The following is a 20,163-nucleotide window of genomic DNA, read 5'->3' on the forward strand; positions in this document are numbered from 1 at the left end:
ACTAAGTCTTATTTTTAAAACTTGTGATCCTAAATATGTCATGAGTATTATGAGACTAAATTGTTTCCAAAAAGACAAAGTTGTCATTGTTATTGGACTAGCTAAAAGAAAAAAAACATTGTATCTGAAGTTCCAAGGTATTACAAGAGAAAAAAAGAAAAATGGTACAATTGGTTGTATTAAGGAATCAGGCAGTTTCTTCTATCGTAATCTGTATAACCTACATCGACCATGCAAAGACCATCGGGTGGAGCAGGTGGAGCAGTGGCACGCCTACACGTGGCATCCATCAGCTTCAGCAAGGCATCGTCATCGGCTCCAGCAGCTGCTTCCCTAATCGCTGTTGCCACAAGAACACGAACCATCTGCAAAACATAGCAGCAAGTGATCGCAAATGCTTTCAACAGTTCAAAGGACATCAAGTATAAGAGTATAGGCAAAGTAGGATGGAGTATAAGTAGAAGAATATATTATCCTATCACATCAACTTTCCATACCCTCCGCAAGAAACGGTTAGCAATCAACTCAATGCACATCGTCTTCATATCACTCCCGTCCTACAATTTCAGTACAAGAAAAGAAAAGGATTCTTAGTGAAATAATGGCAATTTAACTGCACATCAATCAGATCAGATATCTAAAGCACTTTGAATCCAACAGCTTATGCAGACAACTAAGCAGCACAGATATATGGATTAGAATGGAGAAAAAGAAAAGGATCAGAAATGAAGAAAAAATTATATAAAATAAGTACTCAAATTCTTAAACTAACTCCCATCTTTAATTCACAATGTAACTGATAATAATATCACATGGAAACCAAGTAAGGCATTTTTATGATGTAAGTTTGACAATATTTTAGGGTTATTCGGCATACTCTTAGACACTAATGAGTTAGAAACTTTTCAATATTGATGAAATTAAAAGTTTGTTGATGTAAAAGGGAAATCCACGCATACAAGGTGTATACAACAAATGAGAACCTAAAAGATGTGGTCCTCTAATATACAGAAAGACAGAAAAGTTACTACTAATCTTATCTTAACATAAGTGCCAAACAAGCTACTTCACTTGCTCGCCTTCGCTGCCTCTTCCTTTTGAATTCCCATCATAAGGGCATATATGACGGGAATCACCCATTTAATTCCAAACACGCTCCACACCATATACAGTTGCCCATGTGCATGCAGACAGTGCATTTTTTCAACCTCTCAGCTCAATCATCAAAGCGAAACAAAAATAAACATGTATTCATAATGTTCATAAAAATCATCCTCGTGCAAAATGAACCAAGCTGCAAGTTCTCCATTATACACACAAACACATACCAAAACTGTAAATATTCCAGCACACCACATGTTCCATGAAGAATTCCAGAATGCCAAAATTATCTATGCAGAAGGTCCCTTGTGCCTCAATCCATATTACCTTCCTTGTTTTGCAGAGTAACATCCAAGTACCTCTACTCAAAGTGACTCTTTATTAGACAACAATGCAATGTTTTGTTCATCGATTCCTCGTTCCAATTCCTTTTTCTTTTCTTTTTCACCCCTTTCTTGTGCTTGATATTCTAATATAAAAATAAAAAAATAAAAAGGCAGTCTGGTGCACAAAGCATCCCATATTGACACAGGGTCCGGGGAAGGGCCGCAACCCTGTGATGTAGACAGCCTACCCTAATACAAGCATTAGTGGCTGCTAAACAGTAGGAAATGCTTATTCCTAGAAAGCGGTTTACAACTAAATCCTAGAATCCTCTGGTATCGCTCTCACATGAAGAAAGGGCATCCCAAATGTTCTGGCGCCTTCTTATTTTTTTCTTTGTGGATCCTGATGATCTATTATCTTGTTCCTAAATACAAGAATCCAAAAATTAGTCGCGAATCTCTTCCTCCAAACCAAGCATCAGACGGAAGGACACAGCTTGTTATTAGAAGTCATTAAACACAAAAAGACCTTCGCAAAAAGTCAAATGGAACGGCTTTACAGATGTATACACAAAACTTTTAATCAACAATGTTCTTCATGATACCTTGTTCTAAAGAAATGATAATCTACCTTCAAAAGCCTTTAGTTAAGAACTTGCTCATAGTTGATCGATAAGTTTAACATATATAGACGCGCTATTCACTGTATTTCTAAACCACACTACAGTAAAGGAGACTTCTATAAGTTATTCAGATGAAGGAACATGGAATTTCATGCATATGACATGTTCTCAACAAGAAGCATGTGAACATCCACAATTTAAAACAGCGAAACCGACAAGCTTAGTAGTAACTGTTTGATACCTTTACACATGGTATTGAGGTTTCAATAGCTCTAGCATGGAAGATAAAACACTCTGTTGGTGGACCACTGTTACATTCATAAAGATACAAAAATCTGGTGATCAGTCAACAATTAAGTATGAATACAATGTGAAATCTAACTTTATAGCTGAACATGCCTACTTCTATGGCTTGGTGCTGGAAAATCATGAACATACACATTTCTTTTCTTTCTTTATTGAGTTTATTTACTTTTCTAGGGACATGATCAATGATCCGAAGCTAAAATGATTTGATGTAGATGGTGCCTCTTGTCTCGACAATTTAATTGAAGACCCCTCATCATAATTGAACTGAATTAACTTCAGTCTTGTATATTTGTAACTATAAATCATCTCATTAAGAGTAAAGTAGGAAGTTTAAAGTAAAATTGTTTCTAAATAAGTATGACATTCGTTTTGGGACAGACTAAAAAGGGAAGTATGACATATAAATTGGGACCGGTGGAGTACAATAAAAATGGTATTACTGTTAGTAATAATTTCTGATATTATCTAAGTTGCTCCGACAAGGCAGTTTAGGTGCCGCACCCGTGTCGACACGACACCAGTATGTGTGTGGGTATGGGATCCGTATCGGATCTAGTCAAACAATTTTGGGTACCTTGACCACGACGGACGGAAAAATTCGAAATGAGATACAATTTGATTCTCGAAATCAGAACCAAAACTAAGGTAAATTTGAAGAAAATAGCATACCTTATCTAGGAAATCAATCATTTACTTATATACAACTTGAGAATAAAAAAGAAATTCACACTTCACAAGCTAAATGTAAGTATTCCACAAAATTTCTCATAATTTAGAGATATTTTCATATTTTTATTTTTTTGAATTATTTTTAGCCGGATCCCGCACCCGTATCCGTACTAGGATCCGCATCCCCGAATCTTAAAACTTACATCTCAAAGGATCCGACCTCTAGATCCGCACCCGAGTCCGAGCAACTTAGAATATTATTGCAGGTGTTATTAAATGATGATGATGACAACAACAAGAATAACAATAATACAGTGCATACGTGCATGATATCATTTTTGGTGTTCTCTCTGTTTCAACTCCATATACAAAAATCTCAGTAGTACTAGTCGTTCATTAAACATCTAGAATGAGAGATTTAGATGTCAAACTGAACGGATATGTTGAAGATCAACAGAATTTAATTTCATCTGTTATTTAGTGTAACCAGTAGTCGTACCCGCGCGATGCACGATCAATATTAAAAATATTAATTAAATTAACTTGTGATCGGACTTGTTTGAACATATTAGATCGTATTAATAAATTTCAATTGTCATCTTATGTGTCAATATGATATACCCAATAATAAAATCTGTATTAAATTAAAGGGACTTATATAGTCATTGAATAACTTTTTTGTTCTATATTTTTCTATATTCTATTATCCAATATTTAGTATTATTGCATTGTTAATAGAAACTTTTATTAGCATATTACTTTATTTAATATTTTTGTCTATTACATTCTTTTTATAATATAATAGAAGATATATATTTTTTATTTTTTATTTTATTATATTATTCTCAATAATATTTTCTGAATAAATAAACTTTTTATTTTTAAAAATAAAAACACAAATTGTTAGAAAAACAAAGAAATTTTGAATTGGCGGTTTTTCTATTTTTTCTAATTTTAGTTTTTTTATTTTAAAATAATTTAAAAACTCCAACTTGAAACTACTCTCTAATTTGATTGGACAGTTTTTTTTTTTTAATTTTCGTTTTTTATTACAATTTTTTTTTTATTATCTTATAAATATTTAAATTCAAAAATAATAATCAATAACTAATTATTAACTAAATAACTAATTATTAACTACTTATGCCATGCATCTTTTTTTAGGCCGCCACTTGGCTTAAGGAGAGGGCTTTTTCCTCTCCTTTTAATAATATATAAATAAAGATATAGATATTTTCTGAATAAATAAACTTTTTATTTTTAAAAATAAAAACAAAAATTATTAGAAAAACAAAGAAATTTTGAATTGGCAGTTTTTTTATTTTTTCTAATTTTTAATTTTAAAATAAAAACCTTTAAAATAATTTAAAAACTCCAACTTGAAACTACTCTCCAATTTGAATGGACAGCTTTTTTTTAATGTTCGTTTTTTATTATAAAATATTTTATTTTATTATTTTATAAATATTTAAATTCAAAAACAATAATAAATGTCATGTGGCTTTTTTCTAGGCCGCCACTGGGCTTAAGGAGAGGGCTTTTTCCTCTCCTTTTAATAATATATAGATAAGGGATAAAGAATCATTGCTAAAAGAAGTAAAGTACCATAATGGGAAAACAAAACTTACGTGTTCCTTGAAGCTTTAAGATCTCGTGCAAACATTTTGTAAGATAAAAGCTTTCCTTCAAGATGACCTAAAAGCCGGTTAACCTTGCTTACTTCAAGCATGGTTGGTTTGTTTCCATGCACCAGCTCGTCATTGTCATCATCCATTACATCTACATTACTTTCTTCAATCGCACTTTTATCACATTCATTCTGTTGATTAACATCAGTGCAACTGTTGATCCAGATTTGACCATCTTGCTCTCCATTTAATGCATCAATAGGGAATATATACAAATAGTGTCTCCATTTTGCAGAGAAGTTGGGATGAAAATCTCGTGATACCTATTGCAAGAAAAATTTATTTTCGTTACACCTAATCCACAGATAAAAAGGAAAAAGGAAGGTATAACTGATGTTGTGCAGATGGTAGTACGCCTTTTTTTAATAAAGTAAAACAAAAAATCTATTGATTTCTTTAGCACCAAGTAGGTGCTTCCTTTGTACAAAAAGATAGGCTGAATCGCCTTAAACTATGCAGGGAGTCTAAGGCCTCATTTGTTTTTTTAAGATTAAGACGTCTGAATCTGAATACACATCTGAATATCAAGATGTGTATTAAGATTAAGACATCTAAATCTGAATACACATCTGAATATTAAGATGCGTATTAAGATCTGAATACTAAATGATTAAGACTGTTTGATTTTTAATATCTAAATGAATAAAATTTATCTTTATTTGAAAATTAATAAACATAAAATTCAAATGAAATACTATTTAATCTAATATTCTATCAATAAAATATTTATTTTTTTTAAATATAGTAGTTGCTGGTGGTGATGGCTAACGGTGGTGCTTGTGAATATCGACTAGAGGCGGTGGTTGGTGGTAGGTATGGTTGACGGTGGTGGTTCAGGGTAGTAGCTAGTGGTGATTAGTTGTAACACTCCTCAAATCTATAAAAGTTTCAACACATGCTAAATATAGAATTTAATTTTTTTATCTTATCTTGAGTACATAAAAAAATTATACTTCTATTACGGACTTAAACCCTTGTGATTGACTTTTGATTTACTTCTCTATTTATAAATAATTGGATATACAATTAGGGAAATATTAATAAATTTAATATTATTAATTATTAACAGTGGGTATAATTAAATACTAGTTTAGTCAAAACAAAACAAAACAAAAAAAAAAAAAAATAAATAAATAGAAAGCCCCCCAAAAAAAAAAGTCGCGTGACAAGCCTAAAGCCCATAAAGGGCCCTTGGCAGGCAAAAGGCGTAAAAGCCTTAGGAAAACAGAAGTAGACATTCATATTGCTCAAGAAACCGAGGCAGAAGTCAGCGAACTTTTCACGCCGACAACCAAAATTCTAGGTTTCTTTACAAACCACTAATTCTTGAACTCAGGTATATAAAATTTCCTATTGTCAATTATCCTACAATAGTAGTAGGTAAGAATTGAATAGTTAATTCCCTTCTTTCTTTGTATCAACAGTAAATTTCATGTTTAGGTGTGAAACTTTAAAATTGATTAAAATACACTGGTTGTTGTAGAATAGATTATTTGACGGGTATAAATTGGACTGGGGCCTACGTATTGGCTCGAGAAGTTTTGAGGTGAGTTGATATAACCCTTTACTAAAGTGGTTTAACTCACAAAAGCATGCATACAAGGTGTTTGATGAATTGCTTAAAAGAGTTAATATGTACTTAATTGAAGCGAGTGAGTACTTATTAACTTAGAATTATTCTAGCTAAAATTTAGATGATTTATTATGATATATGTGCATAAATTTTCAGATTTTTGTGTTATTCTTATATGCTATTTTCATGTTGAAAATTCATGAAGAAGCAAGAATCTTTAGAAATACTTTTGAATGTTTATTTCATTCTTATGCCATGCTTTACATTTAAGGATACCAGTATGAGTATGTATAGGATGTTCCAGAAAAGATTTAGACTTGAAAAGTCACAAGAAGAAGTTTTAGAAAGAAAAGATTTTTGGGAGTATCCTCTATTCTGAGAAGGGGTCATCGTCCAGGCCGAGGGTTCTGACCAAGGCGTTGACTTCCTGAAACTACTTGTGCCAAAGTAGGGAGCACACGAGCCGAGGGTCTCGTTGCTGAGAATTTACTTAGCCAGGCTAAGGTATGATACATGAGCGCTGAGAACCATGAAACGAGTGGCACCTCGTGGATTGGGCCTATTCGATCAGATTGGGATCGAACCCGTGCCGATCACACGGTGACTAAGACAGAAATAAGTCAGGATAGTTAGAACTCCCGAAGTATAAAGTGAAGTATTTTCTTTTATAAGAAAGAAAAAGAAAAGAATTTTCTTTTAGAATATTCATAAACTGCTATTACGCAATTATTGTAGAATTGTTCTTAAAAGCTTTATGTTTTCCATGCATTTAGAATCTTTGCTTGTAATGTATATTTTATTAAGATTCCGTCCCCTGTCGTTGAGACTCACTGAGTACAATGGATGGTACTGACGTTCTCTTTTGGGAACCTACGTTGGTCTGCGGTACAACGTAGGAGCCGGTTTTGCAGGTGAGCAGGCTACGAGTTAGGACTTCCCTCTCTTCCAGTGCTATTGGTGAGCTCCGCTTTTGTTCGTGGAGTATTCCTTTGAGTCATCTTTATTTAGTTATTTCTTTGTTTACTTGAAGTACTAGCCAGGCAATCTCATGTCCTGAGCAGTGCGTCAGTTTATCAGTAGAGGCTTCATAGACACAGTCGGTTGGTTAAGATTCAGATTTTTTGATAATAACTTAGCAGTATGTCAGCAATTACTACGAACAAAGTTTGGAGTTGATTATTTTAGATACTCAAATTAATTAAAAGTATTTGGTTAAAGTATTGCATTGTTGCATATAAAGTTTGTAAGTTATAACAGATTTGGTAAGCACAAATGGTTTGCTCGGTCAAGTTAGTGAACGGGTGCCGGTCACGGCTTGTTCAGAAAATGGGTCGTGACATTAGTAGTGGTGGCGTTTATGATTGATGATGGTGGTGGTGAGTGGTGATAGTTAATAATGGCGGGTAGTGGTAGTAGTTGTGATTGAGGAAGGTGGTGGTGGGTGGTGGTAGTTTATAATGATGGATAGTGCCGGTTATGATTGTTGATGGTGATGGGGTGGTTAGTTGTGGCAGTTGAGGTGGATGTGTGGTTGTGGTTGAGAATGATAGTGGTGAGAGTGGTGCGAATGGCGGGTGGTGGTAGTCAATTATGGTGGCGGCTATGATTGAGGATGATGGTGGTGATGGTGGTTGAGTATGGTGGTGGTGGTGGCGGCATGGTGGTAGTTGATAATGGTAGGCGGTGGCGACAATTAATAATGAATATGGATGATAGCATCTTAATGAAATTAAGTCTCTGTTATGGATCTTAATCATACAGACCTATTCAGACCCGTTAAGTGATTGTGAAGTAAAAAAATAAATATACTTAATGATTAAGATATGAATAATTAAGATTCAGACTTTAAAAACAAACGCACTTAATGTCTGAGATCTGAATGATTAAGATTCAGACCCCCGTTAAGTACAAACAAATGAGGCCTAAGAACCCCCGTTAAGTACAAACAAATGAGGCCTAAGAACCCAAAATTGCTATCAGCATGATTTCCAAGGCATCCTACTCATAAGTTCAACAAGTAAAGACATCTAATTTTTACAGAAGAGGTGGATGTTGCTTTTCCTTCAGAACATACTGATTCTTTGTAACCAAATTGCCTGAAATATGCACATGTGTATTATGCCCAATTAACTCAAAAAGGTTGCAATTAAACTATATTCACAAATTGCAAAACCCATTCCTACCAATCAAACTCCAAATCCTAACGCAGATTGATGAATGTGAGTGTCAGCCTCTTAAATGACAGTTTGGCAGCAGTGGAACCACTATTTGCAAATGGAAGTTACTGATTTAATCTACTAGTGAAAAGGAGAAGGATAGATAGCAAAGAAACCCGCGTTTTCATACCCAGAACTAAAATCACCATTTAGCAGAATAGAACCAGTGATGAAGAGAACATTATGCAAGCTGTCGAGAAGAAGGAAACAAAAAACAAACAAATAAATTCATTTTTGAAAGCACAAGGCCTAGTTATCTTGGAGAAAGGATCCGGTAAGTTCAGAACAGCAGATTGGAAGAATTGTCCCACAACATAAAATAAATAATAAGGATGCTCTTCCCAAATCTTTCCTTAGTTCTTTCAAGTTTCAACTCCACTTCCTCAAAAGTTAATGCTGTCATCACCATAAATGTGGCAGTTGAGGGCTTCTCTTCTCCGTTTTTTTTTTTGGGTAAGTTTCTTCTCTTCTTGTTATCAGTCTTTTGTATGTGCCCGCGCATAAATGGAAAGAATATTTTTGTTCTCAATTTTGCCCCTAGACTACATGAAGCTCAATCAGTTACCCACGGGATTAGACAGTTATTTAGCCAGAATGGGCTTTCCACATGACTTTGGATAATAAATGGTTTAATGCTACTTTCAAAATTTTAGTGGGCATTCACCAAATAAGAGAAAATCTAAATGGTAACAGCTGCATTTAACCAAAAAAAACATTGAAATATTTTTTCCCCAATAGACGAGAACAAACCAAATTGTATCTTCACGCTTGAAAAAATCAACAATCCAAAGAATCAGTTACCTTGGTGAGAGAAACTACCCTGATCTTTCCTGGTGCTGCTTTATCAATGGCATCTTGTACATCTTGAAGTTTAACGTCCTTTCTCCAAGTGTCTAGACATAGAAGTGAACCAATATACTTATCTCGAAAAAACATAACAAGGAAAAGATTCACAAGTTGAATATCATGCTTTTTGGATACAAATGTAATCATGGTTTTATGATTATGCGCATGATATCCTTAACCAAAATTAGCATGAGAAGTATTTAGAGTGTGTTAATTAACTAACCTTTGAATGTGAACTTTGTAAGTTTCACCATTGGCATTGCCAAGTTCAAAGGAAAGGGTCAACTGGACACACTAAATTTTGTTGCTATTCAACTTCTCAATTCTTTAACTTTTAAGAGGATTCTTGTACCTGATTATGCTGAATATTTTCTCAAACTAGTCATCTCCAACTTTATCCAAGTGTTTCAATGGAAAAACATTTGGGAACTTTTCTTAATCAAGTCCAAGATACTATTCATAAGACAATAATGTACCATTGGTTAAAAGAGTTTAAGCTTTTCATCTGCGGAGCAGAAAAGTCGCAAGTACTGCATCTTAACCTAACACTGATAATCTTTGAGTCATTATCTGGACTGCACATTAACATGCTCATGAGCACTATTTATCCAGTAAATGATGTTCCAAATCTGGGAGAGCTGGCAGCAATTTTGAGTTGTAGGATAGGCTCTTTTCCTACAATTTATTTGGGACTCCCACTTGGTGCCAAAAGCAAGTCAATACAAGTCTAGAATGGGGTTGTAGAGAAATTCTAGAAAAGACTAGCAACCAGACAAATGCAATATCTTTCTAGGGGGGCAGATTAGCACTAATTAACAGTGTTATGACAGCATCCTTAATTTATGACTCCTTTTCCCATCCCCTGTAAGGTTCTCAAACAGCTAGACAAGATCAGAAGGAACTTTCTATGAGAAGGAAATAGCCAAAGCCACAAATTCCATCTCGTGAAATGGAAAACCCGAAGACCAAGGTGTCTTGGGTATCAAAGATCTAGCAATCCACAGCAAATGCATGGCGATGAAGTGGTTATGGAGATATAACCAAGATGATCCTGGTTTTTGGAAGGAAATAGTTACAGCTAAATATGGGAAACATAACCATTGGTGTACTAAACCTCACAGATCCTCTCTCAAGGGGTTAGTTTGTGGCCACATATCAGCAAGTTATGGGCTGAATTCTTCAACAACACAACTTACAAGATTGGAAATGGAATGCACATTAGCTTTTGGAAAGACATCTGGATGGGCAACAACACTCTCAAAGATGATTATCCGCGCCTTTTCAGACTGTCAGAGATCCAGACTCAAACATTGCAGATAACAGAGGTGACGGCACTTGGAATATTCAATTTAGGAGGAACATGCAAGATTGGGAGCTTGATGACCTTCTTGATCTTCTTGCCAAAATAGAAAACAATAGAATGAACATGCAAGACATACACAGAATAAGGTGGAGTAGGAGCAGTGGTGGTTTATACACTGTTAACTCAGAATATAAACGTTCTGTTCAGCAGATGGTATGACTGATACATGGCCATGGAAGTTGATATGGAAGACAAAGCTGCCAACCAATGTTATCTGCTTCTGCTGGGCAACACTGAACAAGGTATGTCTCAGGACAACCTTATCAAGAGAGGCTTTCAGCTTGGAAACAGATGCTACATGTGCCAACAGAGTGCACAAAACATCAGTCACTTATTTCTTCACTGTACTATCACAGCAGGCTTATGGAGCATGTTCTTTTCAATTTTTGGACTCTATTGAGTTATGCCAGAGAATGTCAAAAATGCACTTGTTAGCTGGAGTTCACGGAAAGTTGGAAAACCCATCAAAAAAAAACTGGCAGATGATCCCTGCAAGTATTTTTTGGGTGTGTTTGGACAGAAAGTGCCTTCTTAAAGGTAGGGGTAAGGTCTGCGTACACTCTACCCTCCCCAGACCCCACTTGTGGGACTACACTGGGTATCTTGTTGTTTGGACAGAAAGTACTGCAGATGTTTTAATGGAGTTTCAACTTCAAGTCACTCTCTGAGAGCTAAATGGCAGCTCAATCTTTTTTGCTGGAGCAATTTGTCTTTTATGAATAATTTTGATCAGTTGTTGGATATTGTTAGCTCCCTGAACTTATGATAGGAACTTCTTATGTAACGGAGCTAACTTTCTCTCTTGTACCTAATGCATCTTCTTGATGCCATCTATGAAACTTCTTTCTTTATCAAAAAATAGAGTTCAAGCTTTTTAACCATTTTAAATTAGCAGGCATTCAGCAAATAAGCCACATTCTTTTTTGTAGAAAGATCGCCCAGAAAGAATAATTTGCCATTGTTACTGGGTTTCAGAGTTCCTCTTCTTCAATCTTGGATAAACATTTTGATATTAATATGTTCAGATCTTCAGCTGTTGTGTCCAACATATGATTTTTGGGAGAATAATGTATTATTGGTAAAAGAGTCGATACATTTTAGTCATTTTACTCAACCTTATTGTTTAAGTTCTTAAATAGGTATGCATTTGAATCGATAATCCACACATTTGTTTTATAGAACAACCCCTCACAAAGAGGAATATTTGGCATCGCCAATTGACTGAAAGATGCTGAAGTTTGTCCGACTTACTATGGGGCCGGGGACATAACAAATTTAGGGCTGATTTTCAAGTTTTGAGGCTCAAAAGATGCAAAAAGAATATTTGGTCAGCGGGTATTTTTAGAGTTAAAAGGAGATTACAACTTGTATAGGGCATTTTTAGTAGTAATAGTCGTGGCAGCAGCAGGAGCAACCGCATCAGTAGGAGTAGTGGTGGTGGTGGCGGCGGTGGTGGTGGTAGTAGTACTAGTAGTATTAGACTAGTAGTACTAGTAGCAGCAGAAGCATGAGAAGTAACGATCTAAAAACATATGAACAGGCAAGTGGCGTTCTTGATCTGAAGTAGGAGAAAAAAGTAATGTGAAAATAAGACCCCTAACAGATTGAGGGATTGCACAATCCAAACTTCACAAGACAGTATACTGCATCTTTTTTAAGTTCAATTTAACTGCTAAACTAAAGTCAACATCATATCCTTCATAGTACAAAGAAAAACAGGATACATCAAAAATTAAAGTACAAATCATACAGATATCAAGATATAGTGTTGTCAAGGCGAAAAGTATAGAAATGTGCCGAGATATGCTAGAGCTTTAAGCATGTAGTGCGATTAAAGTGTGTGCTTTAGTGATGAAAGGAGCAAACGAAGAAATAATCTAAATTTCAAATATATCTGCAATGCAAGAAAAATACAAGAATAAACACACACAAATTTAGCAAAAACTGTAATTAAGTAAAACAAATGAATAGTAACCATGTTAATCAAGTTCAAAAATCACTTTAAATTTCTAATATAAATGCAAGTTTTAAGTATCCAAATCAGATTCAATGACCAAATCACTATCATTATCATCCATTAAAAATTTTGAACCATTAATATGTCCCTGTTCAAGAGGGAGTTCATGGGCGCTGACGCGCTTGCCAAAGCGCCTTGGTGTCTACACTAAAGCACAACTGAAGTGAGTACAAGTGCCCCGCGCATACTGCACCTAATTTCAGGGTTCAATCATGCCTTATAACAATAGTGGCCATTAAAATGAGAAAATTGGAAACTGATCATATAGCTGAAAGGATGGTAGACCAAGCTAGGTGACTTACAGAAAGAACAAACTTGTTGAGAGGCTGAAACGCCCTTGTCGGTACGCCCAGCAACTACAGTGCATGCTTCTAATGGTAAGTTCTTATCTTTTAATAATTGAGCCTTCCTCTCATCAACAAACTGACCTAGAGATCTTTCAACCAATCTGAATAAAGCAGAGTACAAGACACATGAATGCCATACCGACAGAAGTTATCAGTTGGATTGATCTCAAATAAAATCAGCTCTTATCACGTTACATATACATGCATGAGAATTTTGCAGAAGAACCCCGTGAGAATGCACCGGAGAAAAATCTATTATTGATATTCTGTTTAATTATAATACAATGAGCCATATTTATACAATGCATAACATACTCCTATTCTATGTGGGACTAGGACTAATTCATATTATGTGCATAACTATCTAAACTCCCCCTCAAGCCGGTGCATACAAATCATATGTACCGAGCTTGTTACATATGTAACTAATACAAGGACCAGTAAGGGACTTGGTGAAAATATCTGCAAGCTGATCATTCGACTTCACAAACTTTGTAGCAATATCTCCTGAGAGTATCTTTTCTCTGACGAAGTGAGAGTCAATATCAATGTGTTTAGTTCTCTCATTGAACACCGGATTTGATGCAATATGAAGGGCAGCTTGGTTATCACACACAAGTTCCATCTTGCTGACCTCACCAAATTTCAACTCATTAAGCAAATGTTTGATCCAAACTAGCTCACATGTTGCCGCAGCCATTGCTCGATATTCTGCTTCTGCACTAGACCGAGCAACCACATTCTGTTTCTTGCTCTTCCAAGACACCAAATTACCTCCTCTACTAAAACACAATATCCTGACGGAGAACGTCTATCAGAAGGTGATCCTGCCCAGTCAACACACTTACTGGAAAGGAAATGTCAGGTCTAGTCACTGTGAGGTAATTTAAATTTACCAACTAGCCGCCTATTTCTTGCAGGATCGCTAAGCGGCTCCCCCTGTCCTGATAGAAGTTTAGAATTCGGATCCATAGGAGTGTCAACAGGTCTACAGCTTGTCATTCATGTCTCCTCAAGAATGTCTAAGGCATACTTCCTTTGTGAGATAACAATACCTGAGCTAGACTAAGCGACCTCAATACCTAGAAAATACTTTAATCTGCCCAGATCCTTAGTCTGAAAGTACAGAAAGAGATGTTGCTTCAACTTAGTAATACCATCCTGATCATTGCCGGTAATAACAATATCATCAACACAAACCACTAGATAAATACTAAGATTTGAAGCAGAATGCCGATAAAACACAAATTGATCAGCTTCACTACAAGTCATGCCAAACTCTTGAATAACTATGCTGAACTTACCAAACCATGCTCGACGAGACTGCTTTACCATAGAGGGACCGACGCAACCGACATACAAGGCCACTAGACTCCCCCTAAGCAACAAAACCAGGTGGTTGCTCCATATAAACCTCATCCTCAAGGTCACCGTGAAGAAAAGCATTCTTAATGTCCAACTGATAGAGATGCCAATAGCGAACAGCAGTCATGGATAGAAAAAGGCGGACTGATGCTATTTTAGTCACGGGAGAGAAAGTATCATTGTAATCGAGCCCAAATATCTGAGTATATCCTTTCACAACAAGACGAGCCTTAAGTCGATCAACCTGGCCATCTGGACCAACTTTGACTAAATACATCCAACGACAACCAACAGTCGATTTACCCGAAGGAAAAGGAACAAGCTCCCAAGTACCACTCGTATATAAAGCAAACATCTCGTCAATCATAGCATGTCGCCACCCTGGATGAGACAGTGCTTCACCTGTAGACTTAGGGATGGAAACAGATGACAAAGATGATACAAATGTACATTGGGGTGATGGCAGACGAGGGTAACTTAAACCGACATAATGGGGATTAGGATTAAGTGTGGACCGTATACCTTTCCGGAGTGCAATCGGTTGACTAAGAGGAGACAAGTCCGTAGTATTAGCAGGGTCAGGTGCAGGACATGAATCAGTTGGGCCTGATGTTGATAGCGGACGACGATGATGTCAGGAGTGGTGGAGCTGTAGAAGGTTGGACTGGACTAGGCGGTGGAACTAAAGCTATAGGTGATGGAACTGGAGCTATAGGTGGTGGAGCTGGAGCTGGAGCTGTAGGTAGTGAAGCTGGAGCTATAGGTGGTGGAGCTGGAGATGGAGTTGTAGGTGAAGATGAATGGGAGATAGTGACTGAATCTCCAAAAGATGGAATTGGTAGCACCTCAGAAATATCTAAGTGATTACCTGGACCTGTGAAGTATGATTAGGTTTCAAAGAAGGTAACATCAGCAGACATAAGATACCGCCTGAGGTCAGGAGAATAGCATCGATATCCCTTTTGCGTTCTCGAGTAACCCAAAAATACGCACTTAAGAGCACGAGGAGCTAACTTATCTTTTCCTGGAGTAAGGTTATGAACAACACACGTGCTCCCAAAGACACTGGATGGAAGAGAGAACAAAGGTAAGTGGGGACACAAGATAGAGAATGGAACTTGATTCTGGATAACTGAAGATGGCAGACGATTAATAAGATAGCACGATGTAAGAACTGCATTACCCCAAAAAACGCAACGGAACATGAGATTGTATAAGTAGGGTACGAGCAGTTTCAATAAGATGTCTATTCTTTCTTTCAGCTACCCCATTTTGTTGGGATGTGTACGGATAAGATGTTTGATGAATAATCCCATGAGAGTTCATAAACTGCTTAAATGGGGAAGACAAATACTCTAAGGCATTATCACTACGAAATGTGCGGATAAAAACTCCAAATTAATTTTGAATTCAGCGTGGAAGGTCTGGAAAATAGAAAACAACTCAAATCGATTTTTCATCAAAAATATCCAAGTGCACCTGGAATAATCATCAATGAAATTGACAAAGTAGCGGAATCCCAAGGTAGAACTGACCCGTCTAGGACCCCAAACATCGGAATGGACTAAAGTAAAAGGTGACTCTGCTCGATTATCAAGACGCTGAGGGAAATGGGAACGGGTATGCTTACCGAGCTGACATGACTCACACTCTAGAGTGGACAAGTAAGATAAACCAGGTACCATTTTCTGAAGTTTTGACAAATTGGGATGTCCCAACCGTTTATGTAATAAATCTGGTGAATTAATGACAGGACAAGTTATTGAAGGAAGACAAGATGTGAGTCCATGTGATTTTGCAAGGATAAGGTAATAAAGTCCATCTTATTCACGCCCGGTACCAATGATCCGCCTTGTACTGCGTTCCTGTATAAAAATAAGGTCATCAAGAAATAAAACAGAGCATTTAAATGCTTTGGCTAAGCGACTAACGGCTATGAGATTAAAAGGACTAACGGGAACATAAAGAATTGAATCTAAAGATAACGAAGGAAGTGGACTTGCTTGACCTATTCCAGTTGCTATGGTTTGAGACCCGTTGGCCATTGTGAATGTTGGGAGAGATTGAGAACATGAAATAGTAGTGAAAAGAGATTTGTTACCACAAATATGATCAGATGCACCTAAATCAATGACCCAAGACTCAGAGGTTGAAGATTGGGAGACACAAGTCACGTTACTATCTGTTTGAACGGAAGTTATCCCTGAAGATGTCTATTTACATGCTTTGTACTGAAGGATTTCAATATAATCTGGCAAAGAAACCATCTGGATTGGATTCAATGCATTGGATCTAACGGATTGTGAGTCAAAGGCTTCTAATACGAATGTCATTATTAAAAAAAAAACTTCTAGAAATTACTGTTCACGCCGGAATAAATCATTGTTCATGCCAGACAAATATGAAAGTGGTCGGAATTTGGTTTAAATTGGATGGGTAGGCTCGGAATCGCAAGGGGAACAATCTGTCCTGAAGAGTCATCGCCAAAAAATGGCCGAAAGGCGGCCCATGCGCCGGCGCGCGCCATCGGAACTTCGCCGGAAATTTTTCTTCCGGCAACGCATGGAGGGTCTTCTGACGGAGATGTTTTTTATGGGTTGGTCGCCGGAGGCCGATCTAATTCGTGGTGATGTTGGTTTTTGCACAACACTGACGACCGGAAAAAGATTTCCGGTTGACTGATTTTTCTTCTCATAGTCGCTAGAATTTATGCACAGCGATAAATCTCTCACGATTGCTTTGATACCAGTGATAAGAATGGACCTTGGCCTTAACTCTAAAAGCTAGCTTATGAGGTGAGGATTGCCTAAGACCATATAAGGAGACCAAGGACCTCAAATCCCACCGATGTGGGACAACTCAACACCCCCCTCACGCCCAGGCCTGCAAACTGGAGCGTGGACAACATAAATCGGGGCCTAACATCGGTAACAATTATTGGTATGGGCCTGGCTTTGATACCATGTGAGAATGCCCTAGAGAAAAATCTATTATTGATATTCTGTTTAATTATAATACAATGAGCCATATTTATACAATACATATCATACTCGTATTCTATGTGGGACGATGACTAATTCATATTATGTACATAACTATCTAACAAACCCTTTGGACCTACTATCACTGAACCAATTAGACAAACTAAAAGTCCAGAGAAGGCAGCCAGCAGTCCAGCACCACCTCTGTCTTCTGCATGACCTAATTACTGGTGCTCTCTCACTGGATGTCTTCTATGAGGATCTATGGTTTTTTTCTTTTTACATCTTGTTTTTTTATCATTCAGAATCCCTTCAATATAACTCCGCAGGGATCTGCCAAAAGAATGTAGTTTGAAAACCAACTACCGATGCAGGGTATAGCATATCCATATCCCCCTAAGATAACCGAACAAATGCAAAACAAAGTCAACTACTGAAGATATAGAATTGTTCATTCAAGATGTCATAACAAATCTAGCAACTTGAACTTAACCATTGACAGTGTCATGCACAACTATAAAGTAACTGAGAGCATGTATGCTGCTAAAAGAATGCCAAGTCAAAAACTATCATTTACTCATGATAGACCATAGAGCATGTGACACTCCATTGATGATATCAATGTCCATGTTAGAAAATACTTACCCTTGGACGGTATTCAGACCAGGCTGCTTCTGCCATCCATCGAAAGAACCTCCATGATAGGAAAGGACAATCTTAAAAGTTACTCTCTCCCACCTACCGCCCCTATCTTTAACTGGAAAACTCACTACCTCGGATTTCTCATCCCCTCGAATTTCAGCATCTTCATGCTCAGCTTGTGTCTGCGGTGGAAATTTCTAGATAAGTATATAAATAATAAGTGTAGTATACCATTAAATATTGTAGAGAACTTGCATAAGTACTCCAAATGAAATAAATGACAAAGAACTTTTAATATGGCAGTGAGTTTTTATAATTAAAAGAAAGAAGAAAATTGCATAGGAAAGACAAACATTTTGAACCAGATGAGTGAAAGCTTTTAAGATTTAAAGAAGCACTTGTTTTGACAGTATCACGCCCATAAAGTATTTGAACTTATATCGGAAAAAAAATTATGAAAATTAGGCTTAGTTTAGCTCCTCTTGAGAAAGTCCTTCACAGTATTCCCGTTCCCAAAAACTTGTAAGTAAAGCAATAAATAAATACAACAAATAGATTCCCCAAACAACCAGTTTAAGCATAGCAGGAAAGTTTGCCAGTGTGCACCTCTTTTCCAAATAATCCTGACAATGAAGTGTGGCCTTTCACCATGTCCGCATAAAAGTCAACAACTTTGTGCCACGGCCTTGCATACATGAACTGGTAACATTCTCTACCAAATCAAATATATGCCATTAGCTAAATTGCATATAATTTATAGAATCGTAGCTATATGAATAACCATTATTACATATTTTCATACAAATAAAAAAATTATACAATTAAAACCCCATCCCAGCAACCAGCATTAGACAAAATCCTCTGAAAAATGTAGCAGTATAGTGGAAGCAGCAATTTAACTAACTCCACTTGAAGAATCAAACACAACCTACATAGTTGAAAGCAATAAAATCATATATGGAACTATCAAAATTCAATCTTGAACACAACTAACTTGACTCGAAGAATCAAACACAATCCACATTGTTGAATGCAATTAAATCGAATATGGAACTACCAAAATTCAATCTTAAATACAACTAACTAAATTCGAAGAATCAAACACAACCCACATGATTGAATGCAATATAGAACTATCAAAATTCAATCTTGAATACAGCTAAAAAAAAGCCCAGCTTGAATCTTGCTGTTAACAATAGCAACTAAATTTTCTTTCAAGAACTAAATAGAACAAAAAAGGAAAACGCCAAAAAAATGTGAAAAGGAGAGGGAAAAAAGTGAAGTGTTAAGGAAAGGGAAATTTAGTTACTAACTTGGCAGTCCATCGGGAGAAGTTGGGAGAATCAGTATGGTTATAGTGAAAATGGGCCTTTTGGTGGGCAGAAGGAATGTGAGAATGATTTTCCATCAGATTTCTCAGAGTCCTTACTGCCGTTGGGCACCTTAACATCACCCACTCGCCGGAGATAAAAACTAGCGGCGGGATGCAGTAGAGTTGGAGTGCGTTTTCAAAATGTTTCCTTGTAGTTCCTAAATAGTACGCAATACTTTTTGGTTATTATGGTTAAGCCGACATATTCACTTGTGTCGAATGTTTTCACTTGAATACTATGAATTTTCATTTGATGGCGCATTGTTGACCTGAGCTCAGTTTTGATTTGACGGAGCATTGTTGTATTTTATTGTATTATATTGTTAAATGATGAAAAGTTTATTGTTCCGCAATAATTAAAAGTTTTATTATTTGAAATAACTGATTTGGTGTGATGTGATTATTTTTTATTTTTCTTTTCAATTATGTCCTAAGTTAATACTTTATAATTCTATTTTATCCTTTACTTTCTTTTTTTAATCCAAATTTCCTAATGTATAACCTACATCTTCATTCCTTTTTCCTTTTTTCCTTCTGCCACTTCCAACTCCAGCGCTATGTGTAGATTTTGCCTTCTTTTTGTTTTATTCTTCTTCTACTTTAATTTTTAACTCCAATTTTAATTACTTTATCTCCAATTAGTCGTATAATATTAATTTTTCATTCTAATTCTAATTACTTTATGTGTAATTCTTGATAATATTTAAAATAATTGAGGGTATTTT

At 36.3% G+C, this 20,163-nt stretch overlaps 1 protein-coding gene across 1 annotated transcript; it reads right to left on the reverse strand.

The window, feature by feature from the left end:
* Positions 1–29: 29 nt before the first annotated feature.
* Positions 30–19,654, reverse strand: LOC107832631 (uncharacterized). Its single transcript, XM_016660492.2, has 9 exons — positions 19,380–19,654; positions 18,673–18,778; positions 18,070–18,248; positions 13,034–13,179; positions 9,307–9,398; positions 4,657–4,979; positions 2,292–2,358; positions 498–557; positions 30–365 (listed from the first exon to the last, which is right to left on the reverse strand). Exons 1-9 carry the CDS (start codon positions 19,514–19,516, stop codon positions 180–182), a joined length of 1,296 nt encoding a protein of 431 aa, XP_016515978.2. The 5' UTR covers positions 19,517–19,654; the 3' UTR covers positions 30–179.
* Positions 19,655–20,163: the final 509 nt, after the last annotated feature.

Source organism: Nicotiana tabacum, chromosome 9, assembly GCF_000715075.1.
Source record: "Nicotiana tabacum cultivar K326 chromosome 9, ASM71507v2, whole genome shotgun sequence".
Lineage (NCBI taxonomy): Eukaryota > Viridiplantae > Streptophyta > Magnoliopsida > Solanales > Solanaceae > Nicotiana > Nicotiana tabacum.

Coding starts and splice junctions, on each gene's coding strand:
- LOC107832631 (XM_016660492.2), bottom strand. CDS start 19,516: ATGTTAAGGTGCCCAACGGCAGTAAGGACTCTGAGAAATCTGATGGAA. Junction 18,779..19,379: donor TTCTCCCGATGGACTGCCAA/GTTAGTAACTAA, acceptor TTGATTTGGTAG/AGAATGTTACCAGTTCATGT. Junction 18,249..18,672: donor CAGGATTATTTGGAAAAGAG/GTGCACACTGGC, acceptor TTTCCACCGCAG/ACACAAGCTGAGCATGAAGA.